The sequence below is a fragment of the Botrytis fragariae genome, assembly GCF_013461495.1.
Source record: "Botrytis fragariae strain BVB16 chromosome Unknown tig00000075, whole genome shotgun sequence".
NCBI classification, from domain to species: Eukaryota; Fungi; Ascomycota; class Leotiomycetes; order Helotiales; family Sclerotiniaceae; genus Botrytis; species Botrytis fragariae.
The window spans coordinates 2,062,307-2,089,941 of record NW_023500995.1 but is presented as its reverse complement, the minus strand read 5'-3'; the positions used below and the strand labels follow the sequence as shown (position 1 = coordinate 2,089,941).

Below are 27,635 nucleotides of genomic sequence, written 5' to 3'. Positions count from 1 at the left end.
CAAGACCGCCACTCTAGTTTGCGACGAAAGTGCTTGTTTTTAGCTACGCTGCCACCATTGCTGCCACCAAGACACTCAAAGTTGCAATCTCTACGCCAACCATGATATTCCAGGTGGGACCAAATGACCAGAAAAGGAAGGCCGCAGCAATACGTGCAACAATTCCGAATTTGTACACGGCCCAGTTATCTTGGAGAGCTCCCATAAGGTCGTAACCATTTATCAGAATGAGAAGGAATGCTGCAAGCACCGGTCAGTCCTGTTTCAAAGACGAAGAGGAAGTGAAAAGGGCATTACCAATCAACCGCACTGCCTCGGCACTATCAACCTTGAAGTCTTGAATGAAGCTCGAAGGGTTGATTAAAGTTGCAATCTGCGTGATAATGGTTGCCACGGCTATGATGCTCAATGCCCAACCTGGTCGAGAAAGCTTCATAATGGTTATTTGGTAGATCGGAATTTGAGGTCTGATTGGGATAACAAATTGTTAGTGATATTAAACAATAACCACAGAGGGTGGCTAAGAACTGGGTTTAAATATTGAACTTAAAATGGAAATGTGGTAATTTCGCCAGTCCTGTAGGTGATTCAATGTTTTAATATGTCATTTTCCACCAATCACATCTGTCTCTACGACAGGCTTACAGGCCAAGTGACTTTTTATCTGCAGATTTATTTCAGCATATCCCTGACACACAGTTCTCCAGCTGCAGCAAGATTCACATCTTAGAAGGTTTCAATGCAAGTGCCAACAATGATACATACTTTATCGTTAGTATCACTACATTAAGGCTGCCAAATTTCTATTCCTATAGGATTTTGATAGGGGTCTGAGTATCTCGGACCATTCGTACATACTCAAAGTACCTATCTTTACAACAATGCACCCACCACCCCATGAGAACCAATTTTTCTTATTGGATTAGCCACACGACATACGAAATGGATGGCAAGACTGATTATCTTTGCAGCTTTGATTCGCAACACAACACCGTCCTCCAGTGGCCCAGCATCCAATTTGTGTTCTCGAGGATCCCTAGACTGTTCGTCTAATCCCTCTACATCCATGCAACCATTCTACTTGGCCCCCTTTCCTCCCACTATATATATGTGCTTGATTGAAGTTGATTTTGTCTCCACAATCCAAGCTACGTCTGCAAATCACAGGTTCTTTCATCTTGTCTCTCAACTCAAGGTTTCTCTTATCAATCAACCATGAGCTCCCTCCCAAAAGACGGCCTCGTGGTACGTGTACATTTCTGATTCTACTGCATTTCTCTACTAATCATGCTACATAATACAGGCACTAACCTGGACGTTTACGGGTGTGGCTGTCGCATTAACGGTAGGCCGATACGCTATCCGTTGGAGGGGTTTCCACAAATTTCAGACCGACGACATAATCCATGGTCTGGCATGCCTTGTTCTCATTGGCTACTGCATCACGTACACCATTGCATTTCCCCTCAATTACAAAGTCGAATTCTTCGTGGCTGGTTTGAGCAATGAGGCACCGACGCCCGCCGAAATGGATCGCTATTTTCATTTCATTATTGCCGTGTCGGCAACATTTTGGATCATCAATTACCTTGTCAAATTTTCTTTTTTGGCCTTTTATCGTTTGATTTTTGGCGTATCCAAGGAGTTCATGGTAGCCTGGTGGTGTGTGTTCGGGTTCACCGTTGTCACCTTCTTCGTGAATTTTATCTCAGTGTTTTGGGCTTGCGGCAAAGCTGAAGATCTATATGTCATGGGTATTTCGCTGCATTTGAACTTGCATTCCACCCTCAGAACTCCCACCTACTAACAAATGCTAGCGCAATGCACCTCCCCTAGTGCTCTGAAGGTTACGGCTGGAGTTGTGACGATGTGGTGTGTGTTAAATGTGATCTCCGATTTGACAAGTAAGCATTTACCCAGTCTGCTTTAACAAATACCCTGCTGATCAAACTACAATGTAGTTATGGCCTTGCCCCTTTGGATGCTGAAAGGGTTGCAAATGAAAACTGGGCAGAAGATCGGGTTGGCCGTTATCTTCTTGATTGCCACGATCGATGTTATTTTTGACATCCTCCGCACAATCTACACGGTTGATGGTGGGGCCATCGCACTCGACACTCTATGGGATATCTTGGAGCCAACCATAACGGTAATGGTCTCTGCTTTACCGAGCTATCGAACATTGTTTGGAGATAAACGCAAGAAGTCTACCTCTTACAAGACCTTGGACTATAGTGGAAATACAAGGAGGGGTGATGGATTTCAGGATTACGAGCTTTCGACTAGTCATGTATCGAGTATTGGGGGTGCAATTAAGAGTAATGTAACTGTAGACACAACGCGCTTGGCGGAGTAAGTTCCATTATCTGGATGTGGAGCTGCGTACCTTCTGGCCGCAAGTGTAGGATTGCAGATCAAATCTATGCATTTGCAGAGCCTGGGGGGCTTCTTTCTAGATTTACTATCATATATTGGTCTGGTTTGAATTTAGCTTTCAATAAGCCTTTACTCGCACAGTTATTTACATCTCATTGATTGAAGTAGTAAATAACATGCAGAAATCAGGGGAAAAGCATATCTAGTGACCGATAGTGCGGGGTGACTATCCTAGTCAAGCACGAGATTCACTCTCACGAGATGTCTGGCTTGAATAGACGACGCGTGGGGGTGATGCAGTTGTTACTGCGCAGATGCACTGCAACAAAATTTTAACGAGTGCGGCACAGTAAGTTTAGACATTCAATATCATGTGTATACATGAAACGGTAGGTTGTATCCTTGTTGTGCGTCAGGGGTAGAGCACTGTACGAAGACCAATTCCAAGGCAGTTGGCCGTCAAGAGCAATCATACCATTTTTTAATTCGCTTGCGGCTACTTGATTAACTTATCGTTCAGCCACCGTTACTACTTCGATAAGATTCCGCCAATCTCATCACCTCACATACACGCGCCCCACTTACCTTTCCACCCCCTGATCCTTTCATTAAGATTCAGATATAACCACATGCGTTAGGGACGATCATCATGCGCGACCCGGATAGTTGCTGATGTATACCTGCCATATAACCACCCATTAATAGACCGCCTGCCTGCTTAAAGAATGATTTCATGTATCAGCCTGGCCCACTTTGCCAAACCGTCTGGAGGATTCCTCTTGATTGAAACCTTAAGAATCTTCAGTATTCTGAATTCAACCTTCAATACTACATCACAAGTTGAACTTTCACGCCACGGCCATGCAGAAATAGTCAATAAATCTCCTCTGAAATAGTCGATAGAGTTGCGTTTGCTCCACCCACACAACAAGGACACAATCAAGCCCTCCCGGAATTGCTGTTGATATTTGGGTGGAGAGCACTCAGTGCTGCGTTTTACTGGGGGGTAAATTTGGATAACCCACGCCGCAATCGCGCAGCTGAGTTTCTTAAGTCCTGGACTTTTTTCTTTGAGGAATTTTCGCAATCAACTGGGTGAGGAATCAAGTAGGTGTGTATCATGTTTCATTGCATGCGAAAGAATGTGCCGCTTATCTCAACTCTTTTCCAATCGTCAAATTATGACAAGCTTCTAAGTGAACATGATTCCACACACGGCAACTCTGTATCCATAACCCTCGCTACCAATATAACGATACTACTAAGCTCGACGCTAGCTCTTGCTTCCTGATTCTCAAGGCCCGTCTTCAGTAAAGAAAAGTTTCTTTCTCTTCTTCACGAAAGCTTTCTAGGATCAAAAGGTAGATCGTCGTACTCAAAGTAATGAGTTCCATCGGTTGGCCGATATACTTTCCCTTCTTTTGGAGGAGGTGCTTGATTCGCAATCGCCCACTCCAGTGCAGCATCAAAGTCCCTGCACTTGTGCTGGCTGTTGAAGTTTGGGTGAGGCGATTCGTGATTTTTCAACCAATTGTAGGTGACGACGGTGACATCTGCATTGCACATCACTTTTTGCCGGAGAATTTCCGCACAATGATCTGGATATATGGTTAGATTTAGTTGAGTGTATTAGTGTTGAACTCACCAGCGTGTTCGTGCCAGTCCTCCGTTTCTTTAATTGTATGATTGTACTCGTCTATGTAATAATCTGGGTATGTATGCTTCCAGAGACGGTCCTAGTTTGCGAAGATTAGTGTCATGCAATAATAAAGCCGGAAAAGAAACCCACAATGCAATGCATTTCATGAACAAACTCAGTCATAGCCATGAATCCACCCCCGCTTTCTTTCGGTAGCCTCACCGATCCATCCGAAGCATTTATCTTCTGGCGCGTCTCCTCAGATATGCTCATCGCACCCACTAACGGAATGTTAGCTAAATTGTGGAATTACAGACATGTGCTTACCATGTGTAATTCTGTCCCAAACAGCATCGCGTTCAGGTGATGGAGGCCCTCTGAAACTAGAATGGGAGTTATAGCCCACGTCGAATCGGTATACCTTGTCTACATCCTGGAAAATGTGAAGACCTGGAGCTGTAATTCAATGAAGACACTTAGTTTCCATTGAGTAAAGAATATATCATGGTCTACACTCACAGTAAGGAGATAGTTTCTCAATACAGTAACTTTTGCCAGAGAGCTTGAGGGTCGAATGTAGTAACATAGCACCAGAGATCATGAACAAGATCATGTGCAATATCCATATCTTCGAGATGGTATTTGCAGTGGTAGAGATTATAGTTAAGGTGTGCATATTCTCCTTGTCTTCGGGGAGAGGAAGTGAGGCAGATGAAGATGTTTGCTCTTCCTCCAAGAGTTTATATTTCGACGACGAAGCCGCCTTGGCCCAGAGAGAAGAAGTCTGGAACTGTTTTGAAAGTCCCATGATAGCCATAGCAAATAGATGTTGGAGTGAAAAGTAATAAAGTTGAACAAATCGAGAATCCTGAATTGAACCAGAATCAGCAAGATTGAAAGCTCAAATAAACTGAGCTTTAGGTAGTTAGACTCGGGGATTTCTTTGGCTATGTGATCGTTCAGAAAATAAGATTGTTAAAACCATGCTAGCAAAATTCTGGGTCTCATCAAACAATTCGCCATACAACAATAGAACAATACATCAAGGTACTGCATGCAAGAAAGAACAATTCAACATTCCCAAATTTTATCCTTTCGCACACATGGATGGATATGGGTGCAGATTTCCCGGCCTTCCTGAAAGGAAACTGCCCCACACTCGCGGAGATATTATTCAACCGTCTTACGCATTAAAAAGTGATGATATACACGAGCGAGAAGCATGCATCTGCCATTTTTGTTGAAAGGGGATTGTCAATAGCTCCGAATACGCTGTGTATCCAGAACTATACCAATTATATCCCTTAAGAAGCTTCGACACCCTGGAAAGTAACATACCAGGCAACTTTTTTTTCTGATATCTTCGACGGATAATTCGAAGGCACTTCTATTCACCCGAAATGAGAAGGTGACTTCTTGTCTTTCTTTTGGTTTGGCATTAGCTTCTGCATGCAGCAAAATGATAGCTACCAATTTACCTTATTGCAATATCAGACTGAGCTTCAAGCTTGAACCTCATACGGGGATGACTACCAAGTCACCCCCTCCAAGTGGTACGGTCGACTACTAGTTTTGGGATGTGATTCATGCAACATGCACATGAATGATACTCAGTTATGCATCTCGGGCCAATATCACCGTCGAATGACATAAACGAATACCAAAACCTGCCAAAAGTATGGACTTGCAAGACAGAAACTCGTTCTATTGAAGTTTGCACTATAGATGGTACCCTCCGCGATTGGTTCATGAAATTTGAGCCAAGGCTTAAAGATGAAGGACTTGCATGAATATCGAGTGAACTGATCGCAGAGACTACGACTCGCTTACACTATTGAGTAAGGTATGGCTTACAATATTACATGGAGGGAAGCTGTATTGATTTACCAACGGCGCTTAACTATTTTCTCCGGCCTCAAATTCAAGTCCCCGCCCATAAAAGGAGCGACAAGACTTTTTGAGTCTTTCTCCTCTCATCTTCCACCATTCCCAAACGTTTTCGAGAGACCTTGAACCCCATAAACAGAAAGTGGTACTTGTTTTAAACTCAGATACTACCGTAGACAGGTCTGCTTTTTGCTTCTACACCTACTGAACAAGCACCATGCTTTCTTCAAAGGCTTTCTTAAGCTATATCGCCCTTGCTACTGTTGTCTGTGCCGCCCCGGTTTTGAACGGTAGGTCTCCAACTTTCTATTGTCTGCATCCATCTAATTTGACGTAGAACGAGCCATCAGCGTTGGAATTATAGGAAACGAAGCCATCGTGGAAGGCTTCAACGAAGACCTCATGCACAAGACGAGTCGACGCTCAGGTATCTACGCGGGTATCATCGGAAATGAAGCCATTGTAGAAGGCTTCAACGAAGATCTCATACGCAAGAAGAGGCAGCATGTGGGTATAATTGGGAATGAAGCAATTGTTGAGGGATTCAATGAAGATTTGATTCGAAAAGAATAAGCAGCAACGTGCAAGAGGTTCTGAGCCAAAGTCTGGATTGCGGTAGTGGCTGCACATATACGATTCCGTCATGAAGACTTAGTCTTCTCCGAGTACACAGTTTATATGATGTTGCAATGTACATCGTGAGCTCGTTATCTTCAGCCTTCTTCCTTCTGTCTGACTACCACGAGAGCATGTCACTGGTGGCATGCAGCAAACCTTTTTAGGTATTTATTATTCAATCGCTAGTAGAAAGAACTTTCCATTCTGGCGTGCACTGCACACAATGTTGTCTCGAAGCCTCTTTCATCGTAATCATTTTCCCTTTCTGTCTCTCTTCCTCTTCCATCACTTCTTCACTATCTTTTTCAAATTCAAGTGATGGGACAACTTATACCCATTTTCCATATACAAAAACCTTCTACAAAAGCCTCGACACAATGATTTTCTCGTAAGCTCTAAACCATATGACTAGTATGGCAAAAAGGCCATAACCCCAACTTGATTATTATTTGTACAATTAATATTATTTTTCAAAATTGAGATTGAATTACTTGGATAGTAATAATCTGTATATATTTCATCTTTTATTATATTAATAATAAAGATTTGTTATGATTATTGAGCATTTTGAAAGAAGTGTTTTAAAAAAAAAAAATTTAGTTGTTTAGTGTGTATACAATTACATCCACACCGAGCCACCATTTCCCAATATGTATGTATGTACCCCACCTACCACACCTACCACACCCCAGAATTCTCTGAAAGGAAAAAAAAAAAAAAACATTCCCTAATTCCTCACCCCTCACCTAAAAAAACCTCAACCAAAACATTTGCACGACAAAAGCAAAATAATGATTAATGGAGAGGAGGTATTGAACCACACCCGATTTGAACGGATAACCTTTCGATCTGGAGTCGAACGCGCTACCGTTGCGCCAGCGGTCCTTAATCATGTGACTATTAAAAATTAGAAACCTCTTTTGCATATATATTGTTAAATTTTGTGGAGGAAGGGGGGCTCCAGTGCTTTCATGCTTCAACTTCTCAGCTTTATATTCTACGGTAGATGAAGGGAATACCTGGTAAGCAATATATAATTAATTAAATGAAGCGATTCGGGAGGGATATAACGTCATGGAAGTAGAAAATACTAGATAGAGATGTAATGGAAGCGCTCCTCGAGGAACTGTGAGCTTGATGGAGGATTGGTTTGGTCAACGACAGATCTCGAGTTCTGTCGTTTCGTTCATATTTGCAGATTTGTAACATAGAATGAATTCTTCACAAGACATGCAAAAAAGAGCAGTATATATGATCAATACCAGGGTAAAAATAAATGGATATATATTTTCAAAAGATTCGGCATTACGCTGCCAGAGCGAATGGTTGTGGTTGAGAGAAACCAAATCGATCTTATCCATCCTACTCAGTCTCGACACACACATCTGCATCGCAATTCTCGCTATCTTCCATGAAAATACCACCAAAGATCATTCCCTCATTGATACCACTTTCCTGGAATCCATTCTTGGAAATATCTGCATCAGCGGCGAAATCTGTTGGCTTCTTAAATAAACCGAAGTGGTATTGACCTTGTCCAGAAATATCATTGGTTAAAGCTTCAGTCACCGATTCAAGAGCCTTGGAGGAGGTAGAATAGAATACTTGGGTTGTACTGATTCAAGGTTAGCTCAACATGTTGATGGAATCAAGACAGGGAAACAAACTTGGCAGTAAAATCCAATTTCAACCCAAAATTGTGCCATCCATCGGTGAAAGCAGTAGTGAAAAGTTCGGTTGCTCCCTCATTTACATTTCCGACGACTCTCAAAACATTTGAATCTGTGTTGTTTGTGTCCAAAATGGTACCTGTCTTCAACGCAAATTGATTGTTGCTGAAATCTGCACTTTCGAGGAAGGCAATTTGATACTCGTGGCTGAGGTTCAAAGGACGAGAGGCATCCTTCATGATGGAGAAATGAAGAGTTTTAATGCCTGTGGTGGAAGCATCAGTGCCGTTGTTAGATAATGGCATCAAGTCGGCACGACGGAATCCAACTTGTACGTTGGTTGAGGAGGGAGCAAAGATGGAGGCATCAGAGAGAGTGACCTCGAAGGGTGTGGTTGAGTTTCCATCATACTGAGAAATTGTTAGGCGTGTAACCAGTATAGCACACCAGATGGCTTACCAAAGAAGTAGGAATATCAGTTGGGATGTTGATGATTTGGCTCCATGTGAGATCTGGAAATGTTAGAAGAAGTGGTGTACAGGAAGAAATTAAACCTACTTGCACCAAAGTTATAACTGGGATTGTAGAGACTTGTATTGGAGTTATCAAATGCAGTTGGTATGGTGCCTACTGGTACACGACCTTCGAATTGAAGTGGACAATCTTGCGCCTGTGCTACAGAAGCGAGAGTCAACAATGACAATCCGAGAAATGAGTGAAGTGACATGATTGATAGAGAAATTTGTAAATGAACGTGATGAGAAAGGAACGTATTGATATTTGTTAACGTGCGAAAAAGAATGAAATTGACCAAAAAGTCACACAGTGATACTTTGGATGAAAGGGTACACGGTCCGAATAGCCCATTCATATAGGTATATATAGTCGGTCGACCTACTTTACGACTCCGCGAGATTCCTCATCTCATCTATTATGGTTCAATTCCACAAGACTTCGCCAAAGAAGTTGAATTTACCTTACTATTAAAGTTTCCTCAAATAGATTATGGCCTGATAGACGAAGCAATAGAAATCCTTCATTATTTCGGATCGCATAACATGAAGCGCAAATTGGCACAAGAAGAGCCATAAGGAATGCTTTCCAAGCGCCAACCGTGAAAATTGCAATGGAAACAATGGGTTTATGCCGGTTTATAAATTGAAAATCCGGAGACCAAGAGACAAGCCTGTTTCAACAAAACTCTAATTTGACTTGTAATTTCGGATGGTTCGGTTCTTGGTAAATTTGCGCAGTCTCTCGTTATAGTTTGGTGAATGTTTCAGTCTTTCAGATTGTAGAAGGTAATCCAGTGGGTGTGAACTTTAATTCAAGAGCTGAAGATATGGAACTCTTCTAGAACTACTATGAGGAGTGCAACAAACAGATGATTGAGTTCCTAAGGGTCTAGGTCTAGGGTCTGCAGATCCAGGTCAGTCGCGAATAGTATCAATTCAGAAGAAGAAATCAAACAAATAACTAAGGAAGAAGCAGCAAATTAACAAAGTGCATTCAAAGACCAAGATACAAGCTCTCGAAGCGCTTTATAATTACATTGTATCATAAGTAGAGTTGCTGAAATTGTCGTAAAGAAAAATAGATGCATTGGGCACCGAACCGGAAGCCGGTGCATCTGATAATCCGAATCGTGGGGTAATTATTAGCCTTACATTACGTAGTGGCGGGAGCTGCCTCTTGAGCTCTTAAAGTTTCCTTCATCTAATATATTAAACAAACAACATCTACGATTCCCAGTTACTCCAAACCACCAAGTAAAAATGGCGGAAACGATAGATAATCCAGATGTTCCCTCGAACAAGAAGGCTTTCATTCCCTTAGGTGCCTCCTCCTCCCTCCCCCCCATCCTTCTCCCAAGCTAACCAAATATCTCCCATAGAAAACAATCCCGAAGTAATGTCCTCTCTCCTCCACAAACTCGGTCTCTCCACCACTCTTTCTTTCCACGACGTATTTTCCATCGAAGATCCCTCTCTCCTCTCCTTTATCCCTCGTCCCGCACTCGCTCTCTTACTCGTTTTCCCCGTCTCAAAAAGTTACGAGGCATTCCGCTATTCAGAGGATAAAGAACGCGAAGATTATAAAGGAAGGGGAGAAAATGAACCAGTTATTTGGTATAAGCAGACTATCAGGAATGCGTGTGGATTGATTGGCCTTTTGCATGCTGTAAGCAATGGTGCTGCGAGGGGTTTTGTTGGTATGTTTTATTCTACTCTCTCCCTCTCAATAGATTCGTCAAACGAATATGTCTAACACAATTTCCCTCTTTCACAGAACAAGACTCTCCTCTCGACAAACTAATTAAAGATGCCATTCCTCTCGCCGCAATCGATCGCGCAGATCTCCTCTACAATTCCCAAGCTCTCGAATCCGCTCATCAAAACGCTGCAACACAAGGACAATCCTCTACACCCAATGCCGAAGACGACATCGACTTACACTACGTATGTTTTGTCAAGGATGAGAAGAATAATCTCTGGGAAATGGATGGAAGGAGAAGGGGCCCACTTGAGTTGGGATCGTTGGGAGAAGATGAAGATGTTTTGAGTGAAAAGGCGTTGGATTGGGGTGTAAGGAAGTTTTTGAAGAGAGAAGAGGAAAATGGTGCAGAATTGAGGTTTAGCTTGATTGCGTTGGCACCAAGTCTTGACTAACATCAGTTGGTTACGATTATGATCATTATGAACTATTTTGAAGGGACCGGAAGAAAATATTGGCGTTGCATTGCGTCAAATGAGCAGTCACAGAACAGCTGCATCTGGGTGTCAAATCATTACACCCATTTTGAAAGAAACCTAAAAGTAAAGACTTTAGATACCATGATATGTCTAGAATTTTAACGCGGTGGCTTTATCCAAGGACTAAATCCCCTCATCTCACTTCTATTGACGTATCTGGTGTCGCGAAATCTTTCGAGTACGAAGCCATCTGATGTATTCCAAGCCATTCAAGCCCCTTTAATCATATTGTCTCGTTATGTAGTCGTTCTATGACCAAGAAATGCTACGAATTGTTAGCAAATGCACCAAGACCAGTGGAAAGACCAAGAACTTACTAAAGCATAATTCCAGCTCCGGTAGCCATAGCCATGAATTGCTTCAGAGTCTTCGTCAATTCTAGACCCCTGTCTTTTCCAGTTTCCAATAATTCCGGAATAACAGCTACAGTTCCCACATACAAAAATGTTCCAGCAGTAAATGGCAACAACAAATCACCCCACTCCAAACTTGTACCCATGAGGCCGTCAAATCTGCCAATACCACCTTCTTCTGTGCTAGAACCATATTCTTGAATCATGATGCCGATGAGTGTGCCGAGGAGAGCCCCGAGTGCGGTCACGAATTGTGCGCCCATGGCTGCACGTTTGGAGAAACCAGATTGGATTAGAAGAGCAAAATCACCGACTTCGTGGGGAATCTCGTGGAAGAATACTGCGACCGTAGTTGTTGCTCCAATCGTTGGAGATGCATAGAAGGAAGAGGACATAGCAAGACCGTCGGTAATGTTGTGTGTGAAGTCAGCGCTGTCATATAATTAGCAGTGGCCTCCTTGTTTTCTTCTGCGAAGAAACGTACATGAGATTAAGATATCCAGCAAGCTTCACACTAGAGTTGATCTCCTTTTCAGTCTTCTCAACTTCAACGATTGACTTTCCGCTGTCCTTCTTTCTTGATCTAGTACTTCTGGCAGGCGTATCGTCCAAATTGCTTGAAATAGCAGAAGGTTCCTTCTCGTTCTCATGGCCATGACTGTGCGAGTGCTCATGGCCTTGCCCACCAGTAGCAATTCTTAATCCCTTATCCATAGCAACAAATGTAACAAATCCAACCATAATTGCAACTCCCAACAATAAATTACGGTTTGGTTCAACCAACACGAAGCGCACATTTTCATGGGCATCCTCGCCAAGGAAGATCTCGGGAAGAAGATGGAATAATGTATCACCCAAAAGACCACCAACTGCAAATGCTACCATTACGGAGAGAGAAGAAGGATCGATATTTGGTGGACATAATGCGAGGAGGAAATTGGGGGGCCCAGAGATGTAAAGGGTTGCCAGAAGTGCATTGACAGCAGGGGTAGAAGGGAAGAGGACTGCGAATATGCGGGAAGTAAGAGTCGAAGTGATTGGGGATGTGACTTGTTTATATGCATTGAGATCTTGCACAAGAGGACATTGCTATCGAGTAAAGTTGGTTAGATGGGGCTCAGGAAGATTATCGTGAGAACTTACTTGGAGCTGTTCCTCTATTTCAGGCAAGCTCATGCTCGCAACAGATGTAGCATGGCCTTGAGCATATACGCATACAATTGCAATTGAAAGCAAAAGAGCAACACGACGGGGACTAAAGAACGACATTTTGAACTGGAAAAATGTATGTTGGAAGGAAAGGAAAGAAAGAGGGACAGCTCAGCTTTGACGGAGAGATAATCAGATTATCAATATGTAACGATATCGGATGGCATTTAGCGAGGTGGAGACTATTTCTTTAAGCCTTACAGGGTCTCTCGGCCCCGAGGGGTCAGTTGAATTTACTTTGGTGTTAGTGCATTATGATGTCAAGCATCATCTTTATTAAATTCGTTACAGAATTTGAAAGGGGTAGACAATAATTATCTTGAGATTCCTTGGATCTGCTCATCGGCAAGACTTTATTCTTGAGTCGATATTCCATCCAAGAAAATAAGATGTATCACTTATTGTCAGTCAGCCACACCTAGCCAAATAGAGATCTGTCATCTCTGATTCACTAGCAGGGCGATGACCCTTCAGCAGCTGCAAGTGCAGTCTCAAGGTCGAACAAGACTGTGCATACTTCCCTGAGCTTGAACGTTATCTTTTTGAAAGAAAAGAACAACTATGTTTCCAACGCCATTTGGAAGAGCTTACGATAGCACAATTGAGAGCTGTTCAAGAATCAATCTGTGCTGCAGCTTTCCTTAGGCCATAAGTTATTATCGTGAAGCTGGATCCACAACGAATTTCTGCTTTCTTTTGACGATGTGCACATCGAAACAAGAAAACAATCTTTGAGCTGCAGACTAATGCCAGGCAAGTTATTGAATGACGAGGTTTCTACGTCCCCAACATGACTATGGAGCTTTCCTTTTAAAAATCCGGCTCATCAAGTCCTCAGACTTCACCAGAACAGGTTGCCCGTGAGTAACTTCACAGAGCGAGATTATACTTGATGAATCGCTTTACTTGACGGGTATATTGAATTCGGGGATGTTAGCAAAATGGCTTGAAACAAGATAACATGACAATTATTGATTCTATTCTACAAATTCCCATCATGTTTTCCATCTGATTGAGAGCTGATGGAAGTCCCATAAAGCCTCAATCTTTATGATAATCATCTACTTCTCTCATCTTTCCCTCAGAAATCCAAATTGAGAACATTAAGTATAAACAATCAATCTCTTTTGGTATGAGATTGGGCAAATAATTCTGATCTCGTACCAAGTTGGTATTCTCGATTTGGCAAGATTCGATTAGAGTTCATCACTGTCTAATCATCTTTTCGAACAGTCGCTGCTCCCCATCAACAATCACCAGATAGTATTATGATATGGAAGTTACAGCTCTATCTAGACAAGTTTGTCCAATATGAAATGAAATGGGTAACTATTCTATGCTATCTGACCTTATCGCTTGGATCGAATTTGATAAAAGACCACTAAAGTGTACTGTGCGTCGAACAACTTGCTATTTTAACGAACTTTCATCAGGCATGAGCTCGATGTACCAAAAGATCCAAACAACCAAATCCCTAGATAGCTAATTGCCCAAGAGGAATATGGATTATCAAGATATAGTGTCTGGTGTTTTCACAATCAGAAGTTAATATCGGCGCCGAATGCAGGATTGATTTGACCCTACTGGTGTACAACTGTTGGAAAGCCATCCGTCTTTCTGGACGTGGATATTTGGGCGACATCTATCCTACCTAGGTATACAGGGCAAATTCAACCCCGGGAGACTCGCCTCTGAATGCTTCAGTTTACTATTCTTTCATTACTTGGATTGAGATAATATAACGATGTTCATTCAGCTATCTATTTATTCTCGTTAGGTCGCTACTATGTAAGTAATGTGGTTTGAGGGTTCTTGTCTTTCACATATCGAATAGATTATGAGCTCTTCAATACTAACACTATCTTCGCCTGGAATTCTAGCAATGTATGCTTTCGATCACGAGTACAAGCGCACGGGCTGGCCCAGAAACATAATCGAATCTAATGTATTATATTATAGAGAACGGAGATCTTGGGCCTTGTTACATGGGTGCCTGCAAAAACTCACAAGTATGCATCGCTACCGCCGCAGCTAAGTGAAAGAACCGAGCATAGATCCTATGCCAGATAATACAGAAAATTTACTTCTCAGCCTTATCACGCATTCCGTCATTTATATCGCAACTGCGGAAATGTTATTACCATCTTCTTGCCTATTCCAATATTGCACAGGCGTATATCATTTGCTGTTGGTGGTGATGAATCTGGACACTGCAGAGGCTGTGCTAACAGGGTTTACGATGGCGGATGCTTTGAACCTCTCACACCATCATTTGATGGTAGTACATCTGCAGGATGCCATGTTGCAGTGCTGCGAGTGTAGTTGTAGCTCCAATCGCTTAGTAGAATAGAGAATGTCACACACTTTTCAAAAGGTCAAAAGGTTGTCCCTCGCAGTCATGGTAAATTTTCTTTCTTTCGAATGCAAATTTGTAGTGTTCTTCACAATTTTTCATTGGAATTTCATGAGATGGCGTACTTTTTATATATAATCGCCACAAAATTTATTGTACTAAAGGCCCATCCTATCGTCAGTGCCGATTCGAATGATGTTAATATCATAGCCTTGAAAACGGACATTGCGGCTGGCTGGGTTTCTGACCCTAATGGCCGAGGAACCTGGGACCTGCTTTACAGTTGTCTTTGTACTTTACTAGCATGCGTCTACACCGCTATCCATTTGAACATACCCCCCGAAGGCGAGGGTAAAATCGTTGGATATGGGAGAAAAGTAAAGTGGATTTTGATTGCGCTTTTCGCACCGGAGATTGTGGCTTACGTGGTGTTTGAACAATCATATCTCTGTCACAAATTTCTCAAAAAGCTACTTATCCAGGAAAAGATAAATGTAGATATATCTGTCATACGAAATATGGTTTGACGAAGCTAACATTTTTATGCAGGCTGAGAATAAGTCGCAAGATCCTCGGAGATCTGATCTAAAAATGACATACGCTCACTACGCTATGATGGGTGGATTTGCCGCAGACGTTAGCCACCTTCACAATGTTATCAAAAGGGTAACATTCACCACAGAGGGTATACTCTTCCCCTCGAGCATTGGCCGGACTCCTCATGTTAAAAAGAGGAAATTGATGATAAGAGCAAACAAGATAGCGTTGGAAAGGCCGTGGTATGCCTACAAGGTATCTGGAGTATTGGCCAAGCAATTGAAAGAAAGATAACTGGGTACCCGACCACCATGCTTGAAGTACACACAGTCGTTCATGTCGTGTGTGCATTGGCACTATACACGATGTGGGGCAATAAGCCCTTGGACGTTGGAGTGCCAACGATGCTAGATTTTCGTGATAAAGATGAAAAGTACTTAGCATATATGATAATGCTGGGATCGGAGAGGGGAGATCGCTCGCTTGGTCTGCATCCCCCAAAGAATTGGATAACAGATCCAGTGTCGGCTTCCCATAACGGCTTCAAGATTTTCAATGACACACCGGACCCTAAGATTGAGTACGATGAACCGACCTTTGTCATGTTCCAAGACATCCAAGCGCCTTCAGAGCGCCCTTTAGTACATCAAGAAATGGTTAACAGCTTCACATCAACGCCTGTAATGGTTGGGCCAGATTCTGAAGTCGGGACCACGGGCGCGATTAAAACTATAATGCATGTGGATCGATCGAAAGAGCCACTCAACGATCGTTCAAAGGCTTGCATTGCAGAGGAAAAGCCTCTGGTGTATGTACCAAGTAACGACGCGCAAGAGGTCTGCACATTGACAACGGGCCAATCACTTACATCTGGCTTTGGACCGGGACTGGACCATCGATCTGCCAATATGGACTATAAGAAGAAATATGATGGTAGATCCGTTACCGTTTCCTTGACGTCTAAAGATGTGAGAAGGCTCGATTCAGCTGCAGCATATTTGAAAGAGATGCAGACCCCGCTCGACAAGTGGGACATTTTCAAAACATACTATGGTGATAGGTGCAAAGGGATTGTTCGATTCCTGATTAACGGCACTCTTTTCTGCTCACATCTTGTTAGACTGATTCTCCTATATCTTGGAATATCAGCATATGTTGGGGCAAGAATGTATCTGATGATTGAATCTTCCATATCACTACGCCACGTACCAATTGGAGTATATCAGACTCCAAATGTCAATATTATGGGGAATGTCCCACATATATGAGATATTTTACTTTTAGATCTGTAGAATTTGGATTCTTGGACATGAAGGCTCTTGTTTCTATATTTGTGTGCTTGAGGGGTATGAGAATCGCGTATATTCGGCTATAAGTAGATAGGCTATTTGCAGTTCAAAATGATATAAATTTCAGATATGGAAAGTATTTCAAAAAGAGACATCTAAATCGCAGGAAACTCTCAATATCAGTACTGTCTTATCTTTTCAATTCTCTCAATTCTCTAGGATGGTGTTATCCAGTACGTAGAAAAGCCCACAGATACATTATTTTGCCTCAAACATGGCCCACTACTGCTAATTAGTGTTAATTAGACATATATACAGTCATCCATGAAGTTTAAACACCTACCAGCGTAATTGATCGTCTCATCTTAATTTAAACCAAAAATGGTCGTCATATTCTCTTATAGAGCTTTAAGTTAGTATGACGATAAAAGATTGCAGGAAAACTAAAATACTTACTATGATCTATTGCCTGGCAATACCGAAGACACCTTTATGTGCTTGTTTCCATGCCTCGCTAGCGAGCCCCTTCTCATGCCATTGCAAGAAATACAGCGTCATCATCGGTGCTATCCATCACTTGACCATTGGCTTTGGCATCACTAGCCTTCCACCATCTGAGGACGTAGGGTCTGATGTCTTTTTCCGTCCATTCATGATGCTGATCAAGTTTCACGGAAGCGTCAGCGTTGAGCATTTTCATAACAATTTTGGGAGTACGGGAAGTTCTGACGATCACTTTCAAAAGCTCCTTCTCGTCTGCTGACATTGGTACGAATCTGGATGTCATGATGGCGATTAGGTATGGGAACTGCTCGCTTCAATGATACAGATAGATCATTGATGGCTAGTAATGATGATGAGATCGATAGTATTTTGTAGGAGATAGCGCTAGCAGAATCAAAGAAGCAAGCATGCATGTAGGAGACCATTGTGGAAAACAGTAGATTGGCAGTTTCTTTCAGTGGTGAATAATGAGAATGATGATATTGTGCCATGTTGACTCAATGCAACATTCACTCTGTGAAAATGACATGACTTCGTTCATGAAGAGATATCCAAGCTCCAGAAAGTGAGTCAGAAAATTCATCAGCATTGCTGCTGGCTTAGATTGTCATGAATGAAGGAAATCATGATGGTGAGATTACTAAAGCTTGCGCGATAGGCGTTGAAAGGAAAGAACTAGCCCATCGCAACACGAATGGGTAAGGTTATCAAAGCTTACAAGAGAGAAGCAAACGAAAGAAAGATTGAGAAGAAAAGAAAGAGTGTTAACGAAGCATGAAAATGATAGGATAAAGAGGGCTAACACCACACAGATCAAGCTTGAGGTAGCAAATTTCTTTAAGAATAGCAACAGCTTCGGCAAAGCATTCTACGTATCCGTATTTTTACATCAAAGAAAATTGATAAAGTTCAATACAGGAAAGCGAGATCAAAGACATAACTCAATGTACAGTGGTCATGCTATTCTCCATTGTGGAGCGAATGTTCTCATGTGATAGTACTAAGTACATCCATTGAAATCACTTCAGATTATCCAATGTTTACTTCATCATGAGAGTATTCTGCTGGGTAAAAGTTTCCCTTTCATGAGAGCCTTCTTCGTATATAGTCTCTTGTTTCTTTCATTTTCAGATTTGTATTCCGAAGGCTGAAGTCTTGGGATGTCGTTGAACTACAAATCTTCACTTTGTGTTTTTCACGTATCGGCCTTGCCGGGTTTTATAGAAGGTAGATATCGATATCTGAACCTTTGGTGCCAGGCAATAGTCTGTCAATCTCGAATTTTAGCCCGAATAGCTAGTTAAATGTGCCGTCGAACTCGAGTAGTAGCATGTGTATAATTGGAGGATGTTCATGTAATACTCGGCTTCTTCTCAACAATATCAAATTGAATAATCTCCAGGTCAGTTAAAACCCAAAGACCTCTAAATCCTACTTCACTTTCATCTAACTTTTACTTCAGACTCCGCTTTACTGTTGTATGGTGTGTTGAGTTAAGAACACCCTATTTGTTTTGAGCTCGGGTATATAAAAACTCCCATCTGGTGTCCCGGTATGTCCCAATTTAACGATAGTCAATTGTCTGTTGATACAATTTGTGAAATACGGCATCACGTCTAATTGAACTTTGACGAGATATTGCGAATATTTGGCTGAGATCAGTTGATGTGATTCTCTACAAGAGTTGGGGTAAATTGTATTTTAACATGATAGTCAACTCTCCTCGGATAGTAAAACAACTGGCAAGAAATTCTTGGATGAAATAAGATCAATCATCCAATGTAGAATCAAAAGCGAAAGGAATAATCATCGAACTGGTGGGTAAATACAAATCAACGTACGAAACTAAGCGAGAAAGTGTTTGTCTCCGAGTCGGAAACCTCGAGGACATATCGTAAGTAGGATTTCTAAGCATTCTTGTCAATCGTTCCTTCATGAGACTCATTCAATCCTCCTTATTGGTTATATATAGCCAATATCCAATTAACTGTGGCAGACTCGCTTCTTTCTGGCTGTGTTTCCGCTTGATCTCTACACTTTTGTACTCATCGAAATTTCGCTCTCATCCGCTGCAACCATTTTATTCATGGATGATCGCATTTTAATCATCAGTTTGCTGATTTGAGACATGGAAAAAATGACCCTTGAACTCTAACGGCTTCACAGCAGGTCTCATCGCAGCTAACAGCAAGAGAGAATTAGCAGACACCGAAGGGCAACTTACCTTCTGCTTGTGCACCGGTTAAAATCCATTCACAAAAAAAGCCGAATTACCATGTCGTAACGAACCCTTGGGTAAGATTAGCAACAAGTCTCCTTGGATATCTGTTCTGTTTCGGAAAATCAGGTGATTGAAACGTTCTCACGTGATACCCACGTGCGCAAGGGTTCTCTCTTCTCCCCAAGCTTCCTATCGCGATTCACATTTCCACAAGAGCTCTAAACCCCTCAAGTAAACTACGAAGAGCTCCCCGTCATATTCTCGTCACCTAACCACCTACCTTTCCCAGAGCAGTACATCCATCAACTGCAAACCTACTTTCCTTCAAACTTGACTCTTCGCATACAAAAACCCAAATGCACGACCCTCAAACTCATCTCAAATTCCCATTCCATCCCGTCCCATCAACCCAATCCAAGCTTCATCTCACCGCAACCTCGAACCGATTTAGGTAGGAACCTCTCACTCTCTATGGAGATGAAATAAGAAACCGAAAGTGAATCTCAACATCTCATCAACCACCTAGAATCATTCATAAATCACCCTCAGCTAAAACCATAAAATTCACAATAATAAAACGAGAATTTACCTTTCAATTGTTTTAGAGCTCGTAATATTATCAAAGCACCTTTTATGTAAATATTGAAAGCAATAATTGAAATATAAAAGCTTTTTAAGAGAAATCAATTCGGACCTCTCTTTCTCTTCCCCGCAGACACATCAATGTTAATATACGAGGCTCTTCCAACCCAGAGAACCTCGTGTATAAAATAGACCTCAAACTCAAACTCAATTCGCATTCCCATTCCCATTTCCACTCACACCAAAGTCCACCCAAACAACCACGCACACACAAGCAAATACGAGTCTCTAAGTCGTAACAATCTCCTAGCGGATCTTCCCTGTCACTTCTACATGAACCTTCCCTTTTCCACCTCGTTCCTCTTTCCCGTCTCTCTATTTCGCCTGCCTCTTAAGTACAATGAAGTCATAGACCCATCGATTGAGCCTAGAACCCTAAGCCCAATCCGCATAGATGTGGCTAATACGCTAGTTTTAGCTCCGAGTCTAGTACCATCTAGTTCCAGTCTAGATGCGTCGATCATGACCTAGTGGCGATCTGCGGGGGTTTTGTTCATTTGTTTGTTTAGCGACCGGCGACCAAAGGGTAAAAATGGAGTGTGTGTAGGTACCTGGTACATATTAGTTCTCAGCTGAAATTCAACTGCTGGAATGTGTATCGTGAGGATTGGTTATTGTTGCTGATGATTTTCTGGATTAAGATAAAGAAATCGACGATGAAGAAAATATTTCACTAGTGAACGCGCAACTCCTAATAATTACATAACTTTCTATTTTGCTATCACACAGGATTTCTGTGATAATTAATGTACAAATGTGAAATAAACGCGTCTCTCCATGATTCTACAGCCCAAACCCAAACATTCTTTTGTACCAATCCATACTATTTGTTACAATGCCGTTGGAGCACCAAAATGATGTTCAGGCTTTTTTGGTCTCTCGGGCAAGGTAAAATTTGGACCTCTTTGAAAATCCTCACTTCTTCTACCCCAAGACCTAGAGGTAGTGCCTGAAGAAGCACCTGAACTTCGTCTCTTTTCTCTCATTCTCTGTAAGTATTTGGTAGCTTCTCCATCTACAGGGGTGGACTTTATTCCGTCCTCGCCTCGTACTCTACCTAGTAGACTTGATACACTCGAGCCTGAGGTATCTCTATAATGCGATGGTCCTCTTCCAGCAGATGAAGGAGAACCATCCAAACCACCATATCCTGAATCTCTAGTTGGTGGTCTTTCATATGTTTGTTGATTTGCAACTGGTTTTCTTGGGACTAAACGTGATTGCATACCGTTGAGCTCTCGGGCATGTTTAGAATCCGAGTCTGAAAGACCATCATAAAGTTTTTGCTCGCGAACCTTTTGCATATTGGAATCGATGTGATCGATGCTGTTGTATTCAGCTACTTGCGCATGTTCCAAATCACGAAGTTCCTTAATCTTCTTCTCCTTTTTGGGAGTCGATACTGGTGCTTGTGTAACGGTTTGTTCTTTACCAGCTGGTACATGATTCCAATGCATTGGTACTGTTAGACCGGCCTCCTGAGCGGCAGTCGCCATAACAGGTGGATACCTCCACCAAGTTTCCTTGCGGGGGAAACCTTCTGCAGTGATATACTCTCGTTCCATGACTTTAACGGGCTCACCGGGTACATGAGACCATTGAAGCCCGCCTTTCGAGTCTGGTTGAAAGTGTGTTGTGTATTTTGTGTTTGGTAATTCTGGTTCGACTCCAAACAGTGGTGAGTTGAAGGGATCTTCAGCTGGAGCTTGTGGGGGTTGATGTACAATTGACCAGTTTCGACTATAGGTTCCTGTAATGGTATGGCCTCGTACCATCGATTCAGGTATTCTAACCAGCGTATCTCCATCATCGCCATAAACGTAATGCTTGGCTGGTAAGACCTCGGTATCGATAACTGGAAGAACTCGATGATACCAATGATGTTGATGGATTTCTCGATGAATTTCTTTCGTTATAATTTCGTGTGAAGTCGGCAAGATATGTTCATGAACAACAGCTAATGAGAAAAATGAATCAGCTTCTGCTCCTATCTACTGTATACCCTGCAGATACAAATGGCCAATTTTCTGGGCGGACAAAAGATGGTGAAGCAGGTGAATCTGGTAGTAAGAGATTGAGTTTCAAAGGTGATAATTGGTCTGACTTTGAATGGCGACGAGCAAGGGAGGGATTGTATGTACCAGGTGCAACCTTTTCGTGTACAGTAGTATCCACAGTATTGTTAAGATCTACTACACCTTCAAGGCCTATGGGCTCCGCCCGTTCTCCAATAAGGTATGAGCCATTCATCCCAAAATGATCAGGCATTGATGAGGACGTAGACGTATGCTTCTGTCCATCTGCAATGGGGAATTTGGTACCGTTAACGTGCATGTCGTCTCCATTGCCTTTAGTTTCTACATTTTTGTCTGTAGGAAAAGGAGTATACTTTGATGGCAATGGCATTGATCGAGGAGTTCTGTCAGAGACAGTACCAGAAACGCCATTTTCTGAAGACAAATCGTGGTTGTGCCTCGCCGAAGTGGTAGTAGAGGTTGAATGGGAAGTGTCTCGATCCCGCACCGAATTGGCTCGTAGTGTCTCCTTCATTGGAAAAGTGCTACTTGACGAATTAATAATATTTGATGCTTCACGACGTGATACTGAATGGATTGGATGCGATTGTGTAAAAACAAATGCTCGACGACGAGCCTCTCGAATTGATGAAGTGCAATGTGTTGCTTCGAAAATGTATGGTAATGTTTCTAGATCCCCTTGATGACGATCGAAGTTACTTGCATAACTATCAGGAGCTGTGCCATCTTTACTATGTCAGGTGCTAGTGGAATAAGCGTATTCTGTAGAACCCAATATCGTCTCTGGTGGAGATCCGGTAAGGGAAAAAAGCGATTCTGATACACTTTGGATGTAGGATGGATCTTGTTGTGATGTCTTTGTGTCGTCATTTTTAGGAATAAACTCCGGAAGCCTAGGTCTAGAATGTTTAGACCCTTCAGTCTCAGCCACACCATAGCATCCCAATCTCAAATAGCTAAACTGGGGATTGCTAGGATCTGCTTGAGAATTCTCCATGGCCAAAGTTCGATTCGCTACATTTTCCCCATAAATTCTTACTCCAGCAGCCATCGCTCGATTCCTGGAATTCCCTCGTCCACCTTTCAAACTGTCATGCGCATCTAAGACATCGATGTATGAAGTAGGGGAACGAGATGAGTGCCGTTTATGATTTTGCACAGACTGTACAGGCATTGGTAAAGATTCGTACGCTTGGAGGGAATGGGCCGAGTTGGGTAGCTTCGGCAATGTGTGTATTGAATCGGGACACTCTATAGAGATAGGGCGAGGCAGCGACCGCAAAACATTAGATATTTTTCGTTGCAAAAAAGGAGGAGACCTCCGCACAAATCCAGATATCATACTTGAAGAGAATTCTCTTCCCCAGTCCTGTATATCACCATCGGCTGTAGCCATTTTGCATTTCTCATCATGTTCCTTGGCTTTGGTAGTGTCTTGTCGACGCTCTAGAACTATGGGAGCTTCTGCTGATTCACATTGGGTACAAGTCTTTCCACCGCTTCTACTCGTTTCTTCACGGCTATCGTCGCTATCGTATGCTTTGGAAGATTTTGGTACATCATCAATTGACAACTGGTGTCTAAATTTAGTATCGATAACAGGTGAATCTGAAATTTTTGCTTTTTGACATTGATTTCCTCTTAAATTTTGAGCATCGTTTGTCGATGGTAACCTTTTCAAGATCCAATCTTTTATTCTGGAAGCCATTGATAGGTCAGGATGTCTCAAATAAACAATCGGTGCTCGGAGATAGCTTTACTGGTGGGGGATCTTCGAAATGCTTGTGACGATCTCTTTTGCCCAACCCCTTTACTTGGTATTCGTATTGGTAACAAAGCACAATACAAACGACAACGACAACATCAACATAAAACCAATTTCACAGACGAAAGCTCGAAAGTACATTGGCAAACGCAGCAGGGATAGAATGACATGTCGGCGAACTTCCATTTCGACCCGCATTGAATTCGTTACCGACTGTAGGTTTACTCGATCTCCAAGATTTTAATGTACCGGCAAGGGAAATATGTTGCTTGATTCTATTCTACTACTCCATTAGAAGTTAAACCCATCAGAACTTTGGAATAGAGATCATTGATTCATTGCAGCGACGTGGCATGGACCCCTTGACCCAAAAGCTAGATCATTTAGTGCACTAGATCTCCGTCCACTCACATATGGGAATTCTGGCTAATAGGTCACTTATGTACTTCCGGTGTAAAAAGCTTCGACTTCCCTGTTTTTCGTTACATTGTTGTATGTGACATGTACGTTATTCGATCATAATCCAGGTTCATTGCGGCAGAAATCCACGTGTAATGCAAATCATCGATATTTGAAAATGTATTGGAATGTTGACAAGGAAGCAAGGAAGAGGAGCTCATCTCACCTAGCCACTTGGAATCGAAAAGAACATATGACTGGCTACGTTGTTTAGTAATCTTGTAAAGCGGATTCCCCTTTCCCGTGTTGCGGCTTAATCCGATGCGGGGCACAATGATGCAACTTTAAGTTTCCCATCAAATCGATCATGGCGAAATCAACAACCATCAATGACATTCAATAATTGACATTTCTGCAGAACTCGACAATGAGAAGATTGGTACGAGTCTTTGACTGTCGGCTACAATGCACTACTCAACAGCTCTCAATATAGATGATTGGCTCTGTTGCTGCTCAAAAAATCAAAATCTTGGTCATCTTGCCACTTTCATGGCATCGAGAAGCCACAGCACAAACAACTAGTAGTTAGACTTTCTTCTTAGAACTCGTAACTCAAATAAAGTTTCTAGTATGGGTAATGATTACATTACGCTCTCACGAACCATCTCTCACTTCAGCTGTTTTGGAAATGGAAATCATAGTTCCTTCCGCTTTTACTCGCGCAGCAACCGAAACCCACTTTTACAAAACTGCCAATACTATACTTGAGATGCCAGCGTGGGTTTTTGACATTTATCGGACAAGGCTGGTACCCAATTACCAAAAGAACATCTGGAAAGTTGATACAATATGATTTAAAAGTGGAGACGAAGTGCGTAAGTAGCGCCAATTGACCTCCCGGCACATCTTCCTACCATCTGTCTATCGTGTACGGACCAGGCAATTTCATACGAACCTCCGCTGGTTTATTCTCAGCATCGATGCACAGCCACTTGGTGACGGATCCTCCGAATCTCAAAAAATCAGGTATTTGCAAGACATAGCTATCCGAATCTGGAAACCACAACTTATTGTACCTAGTATGATGATGTAGACAGTGCTAGGGTGCGGGGAGGAGCTATCATCTCGATGCTCTCGGGACTATAAGTGATAGACTGTCCTCCCATCTCGTTTTCATTTTCCAACACAAACAATCAACAATTAACAATCAACAATCTTCTAATTCAATCAACTATATCCAACAAACACCCAATCACCTTCATATACACTATCAAATCAAAATGGATCGTGCCAAGTCAGCTGTCAGTGAATTCCTCTCCAAGGATGGAAAGCATGATACCACTGTTCACGAGGTACGAGTTCTTGACCTTCAGTCTGCATCTCAGAATGTGCTAACGATTCATCGCAGACTATCAACCCAGCCGTTCAGAATGAGCATGTAACCAAGACCCGCCACGAAGAAGCAACGACTGCTATTGACCGTGAGGTTCACCAAGATCACCACCACACTTCAGTTCAGCCTATCCAAGACCGTGAAGTCCTTCCAGAGCAACACTCCCATCAACTCGGAGCTGTTGAGCACCGCAACATCAAGCACGGAGATGACAATCAGATTCAGGAACGTCTCGCTGCTGAACAAGCCCAATTCAAGAACACCAGAACTGTCGGAGAGACTCAACACACCGCAGCCAAGGGCGCCACCGTTGCTGGTGAACATGTCCATCACCACGTCCACGAGACCATTCAACCAGTCATCGAAAAGGAGACTGTTCAACCATCCGTTGTCCACACCACCATCCCAGTCCACGAGGTTCATCAAAACGAGGCTAAGCACCACACTGCCACCGCTCTCCCAGCTGTCAGCATGAACGAGTTCAGATCTCAAGGAGGTTCCTTAGGAGGACGCGAGGAGCGCACTGATGCTTTCAAGGGTGAGCCAAAGTCTGTTGGTGGCACTCTTGGAGGCGATGGTGCCAGAGGCACTACCTCTTTGACTGAGGGAGAAGGTATCCACGGACATCACACTGGCGCTCACACTGGTACACACAACGGTGCACTCAATGGTTCTCACTCTCACACTGGTACTGGTATCGCCTCTACTACTGCTGGCAATGCTCACCACACTACTTCTCACTCTTCCACCGAGTCCCATAAGAAGCCTAGCTTGATGGACAAGCTCAACCCAAAGGTTGATGCCGATGGTGATGGAAAGGCTGGTTTCATGAAATAGATGCATCCTGTACACTTCACTTAATATCCCCAACTGTATTTCTTAGCTCCACACTGTACATAGACACGATAACTATGAGATAATTAATCAAAACGAATCGATGTTTCTTTGAAAACAATCTTATTGTTCCAAGATGTGAGGTCAAATATTGTGTCGTATTTACATTTTTCCTACTTGTGCTCTATCGCCTTGATTTCTTGTGATTTTTCTTCGTAATGTATTGTCGCAATCACAGGTCGTTAACCAATTCCGCGAAACAATTACGATTATTAGGTGTCTGCCCTGAGGTCGGTTCCCGATGCTATCCGATATTTGCTCGTGATCTCGGGTGGTCCTCGGCATTATTGAAAACATTTGTTGATTATATAATCATACTTCAGTCTTCAACACCTGCGTAAACTACAGCAGAAACACTGCAACAGGAAGAACCTCTTCCCAGGTATCATTGTAAGTTTGTCTCTACCGGAGTTCATGTACTTGGCGGGTTTTGATTATTGCTCGTTCCGGGTCAATTGCGATCCGATCGTATGATTGCTGCGTTTGCATAGGGTAATCATTTCGGGATTTGAAATTCTAGATGTGCTGCAACATCGCGTTGCATCATAGTCATCAGCTTGCAGGCTATACCTAGGTGATCTATAATGTGCTCCATTCTACCACGCGGAGCTGTTTTTGACATTTTACCGTGGTGAACAAACACTTGTTGTAACGCCAGCTAGTGTTGGGATTTGAGGCAATTGCTTCAACAATCTGGATATTTACATGTACATTCACAACTTGATCAGGTTTCTTAAATGGTTTGGCATTGCTTTCAGTAAGTCTTGTCTTATGGTCGTGAATATCTGTTTCCTTATCTCGGAACGAACCGTTTCGTGATCTTCACGGCAGATCCAGAAATACGGGGAGCATGTTTGAAGCGATTACTACATTCCGAGCATCCACCGATACACAATCAAAAACGGGTTCAAACGGCTAATCTTCCAAATTGGAGATGCTGCATGAAGCAGCTTTTATCAAAAAAACTTCTTTGTGTGTCGTTATTAAATTTCTATGCTTTACAGTATAATCGTAAATTTGCAAGGCATCCTGCATACGACGTCGTCATGTTTCCACCCCTCATCCCTCCTGGGTATTGCTGTCACATATTTTGGGGC

The 27,635-nt window shown here is 42.5% G+C and overlaps 11 protein-coding genes across 11 annotated transcripts; 5 read left to right on the top strand and 6 right to left on the bottom strand.

Moving 5' to 3' along the window:
- Positions 1–43: 43 nt before the first annotated feature.
- On the bottom strand, positions 44–436 carry Bfra_006111 (uncharacterized protein; the record flags this gene model as incomplete). Its single annotated transcript, XM_037336484.1, has 2 exons — positions 44–240; positions 298–436. The coding sequence occupies 2 exons, from the start codon at positions 434–436 to the stop codon at positions 44–46; spliced, it is 336 nt and encodes a 111-aa protein (XP_037191694.1).
- A 779-nt stretch (positions 437–1,215) lies between these two features.
- Positions 1,216–2,356, top strand: Bfra_006110 (uncharacterized protein; the record flags this gene model as incomplete). Its single annotated transcript, XM_037336483.1, has 4 exons — positions 1,216–1,245; positions 1,304–1,754; positions 1,818–1,904; positions 1,962–2,356. The coding sequence occupies 4 exons, from the start codon at positions 1,216–1,218 to the stop codon at positions 2,354–2,356; spliced, it is 963 nt and encodes a 320-aa protein (XP_037191693.1).
- A 1,355-nt stretch (positions 2,357–3,711) lies between these two features.
- Bfra_006109 (uncharacterized protein) lies at positions 3,712–4,832 on the bottom strand (the record flags this gene model as incomplete). The annotated part of the gene is made up of 5 exons (XM_037336482.1): positions 3,712–3,974; positions 4,022–4,112; positions 4,166–4,296; positions 4,343–4,471; positions 4,535–4,832. 5 exons carry the CDS (start codon positions 4,830–4,832, stop codon positions 3,712–3,714), a joined length of 912 nt encoding a protein of 303 aa, XP_037191692.1.
- Positions 4,833–6,119: 1,287 nt separating this feature from the next.
- Bfra_006108 (uncharacterized protein) lies at positions 6,120–6,475 on the top strand (the record flags this gene model as incomplete). Its single annotated transcript, XM_037336481.1, has 2 exons — positions 6,120–6,192; positions 6,240–6,475. The coding sequence occupies 2 exons, from the start codon at positions 6,120–6,122 to the stop codon at positions 6,473–6,475; spliced, it is 309 nt and encodes a 102-aa protein (XP_037191691.1).
- Positions 6,476–7,882: 1,407 nt separating this feature from the next.
- Positions 7,883–8,917, bottom strand: Bfra_006107 (uncharacterized protein; the record flags this gene model as incomplete). The annotated part of the gene is made up of 4 exons (XM_037336480.1): positions 7,883–8,135; positions 8,188–8,600; positions 8,650–8,702; positions 8,749–8,917. 4 exons carry the CDS (start codon positions 8,915–8,917, stop codon positions 7,883–7,885), a joined length of 888 nt encoding a protein of 295 aa, XP_037191690.1.
- A 1,048-nt stretch (positions 8,918–9,965) lies between these two features.
- On the top strand, positions 9,966–10,859 carry Bfra_006106 (putative ubiquitin carboxyl-terminal hydrolase isozyme l3 protein; the record flags this gene model as incomplete). The annotated part of the gene is made up of 3 exons (XM_037336479.1): positions 9,966–10,026; positions 10,085–10,402; positions 10,480–10,859. The coding sequence occupies 3 exons, from the start codon at positions 9,966–9,968 to the stop codon at positions 10,857–10,859; spliced, it is 759 nt and encodes a 252-aa protein (XP_037191689.1).
- A 241-nt stretch (positions 10,860–11,100) lies between these two features.
- On the bottom strand, positions 11,101–12,565 carry Bfra_006105 (putative zip zinc transporter protein; the record flags this gene model as incomplete). Its single annotated transcript, XM_037336478.1, has 4 exons — positions 11,101–11,208; positions 11,261–11,728; positions 11,781–12,385; positions 12,440–12,565. 4 exons carry the CDS (start codon positions 12,563–12,565, stop codon positions 11,193–11,195), a joined length of 1,215 nt encoding a protein of 404 aa, XP_037191688.1. The 3' UTR covers positions 11,101–11,192.
- Positions 12,566–14,974: 2,409 nt separating this feature from the next.
- On the top strand, positions 14,975–16,663 carry Bfra_006104 (uncharacterized protein; the record flags this gene model as incomplete). The annotated part of the gene is made up of 3 exons (XM_037336477.1): positions 14,975–15,352; positions 15,408–15,543; positions 15,591–16,663. 3 exons carry the CDS (start codon positions 14,975–14,977, stop codon positions 16,661–16,663), a joined length of 1,587 nt encoding a protein of 528 aa, XP_037191687.1.
- A 550-nt stretch (positions 16,664–17,213) lies between these two features.
- Bfra_006103 (uncharacterized protein) lies at positions 17,214–17,471 on the bottom strand (the record flags this gene model as incomplete). The annotated part of the gene is made up of 1 exon (XM_037336476.1): positions 17,214–17,471. One exon carries the CDS (start codon positions 17,469–17,471, stop codon positions 17,214–17,216), a length of 258 nt encoding a protein of 85 aa, XP_037191686.1.
- Positions 17,472–20,881: 3,410 nt separating this feature from the next.
- Bfra_006102 (uncharacterized protein) lies at positions 20,882–23,795 on the bottom strand (the record flags this gene model as incomplete). Its single annotated transcript, XM_037336475.1, has 3 exons — positions 20,882–22,008; positions 22,193–22,813; positions 22,859–23,795. 3 exons carry the CDS (start codon positions 23,793–23,795, stop codon positions 20,882–20,884), a joined length of 2,685 nt encoding a protein of 894 aa, XP_037191685.1.
- Positions 23,796–25,451: 1,656 nt separating this feature from the next.
- On the top strand, positions 25,452–26,597 carry Bfra_006101 (putative allergen protein). Its single transcript, XM_037336474.1, has 2 exons — positions 25,452–25,603; positions 25,660–26,597. The coding sequence occupies exons 1-2, from the start codon at positions 25,532–25,534 to the stop codon at positions 26,479–26,481; spliced, it is 894 nt and encodes a 297-aa protein (XP_037191684.1). The 5' UTR covers positions 25,452–25,531; the 3' UTR covers positions 26,482–26,597.
- Positions 26,598–27,635: the final 1,038 nt, after the last annotated feature.

Bases quoted from the DNA above. Each gene is read 5' to 3' on its own strand.
- Bfra_006101 (XM_037336474.1), top strand. From the start codon at position 25,532: ATGGATCGTGCCAAGTCAGCTGTCAGTGAATTCCTCTCCAAGGATGGA. The intron at 25,604-25,659 runs GTACGAGTTCTT...GATTCATCGCAG, and splicing joins ATGATACCACTGTTCACGAG to ACTATCAACCCAGCCGTTCA.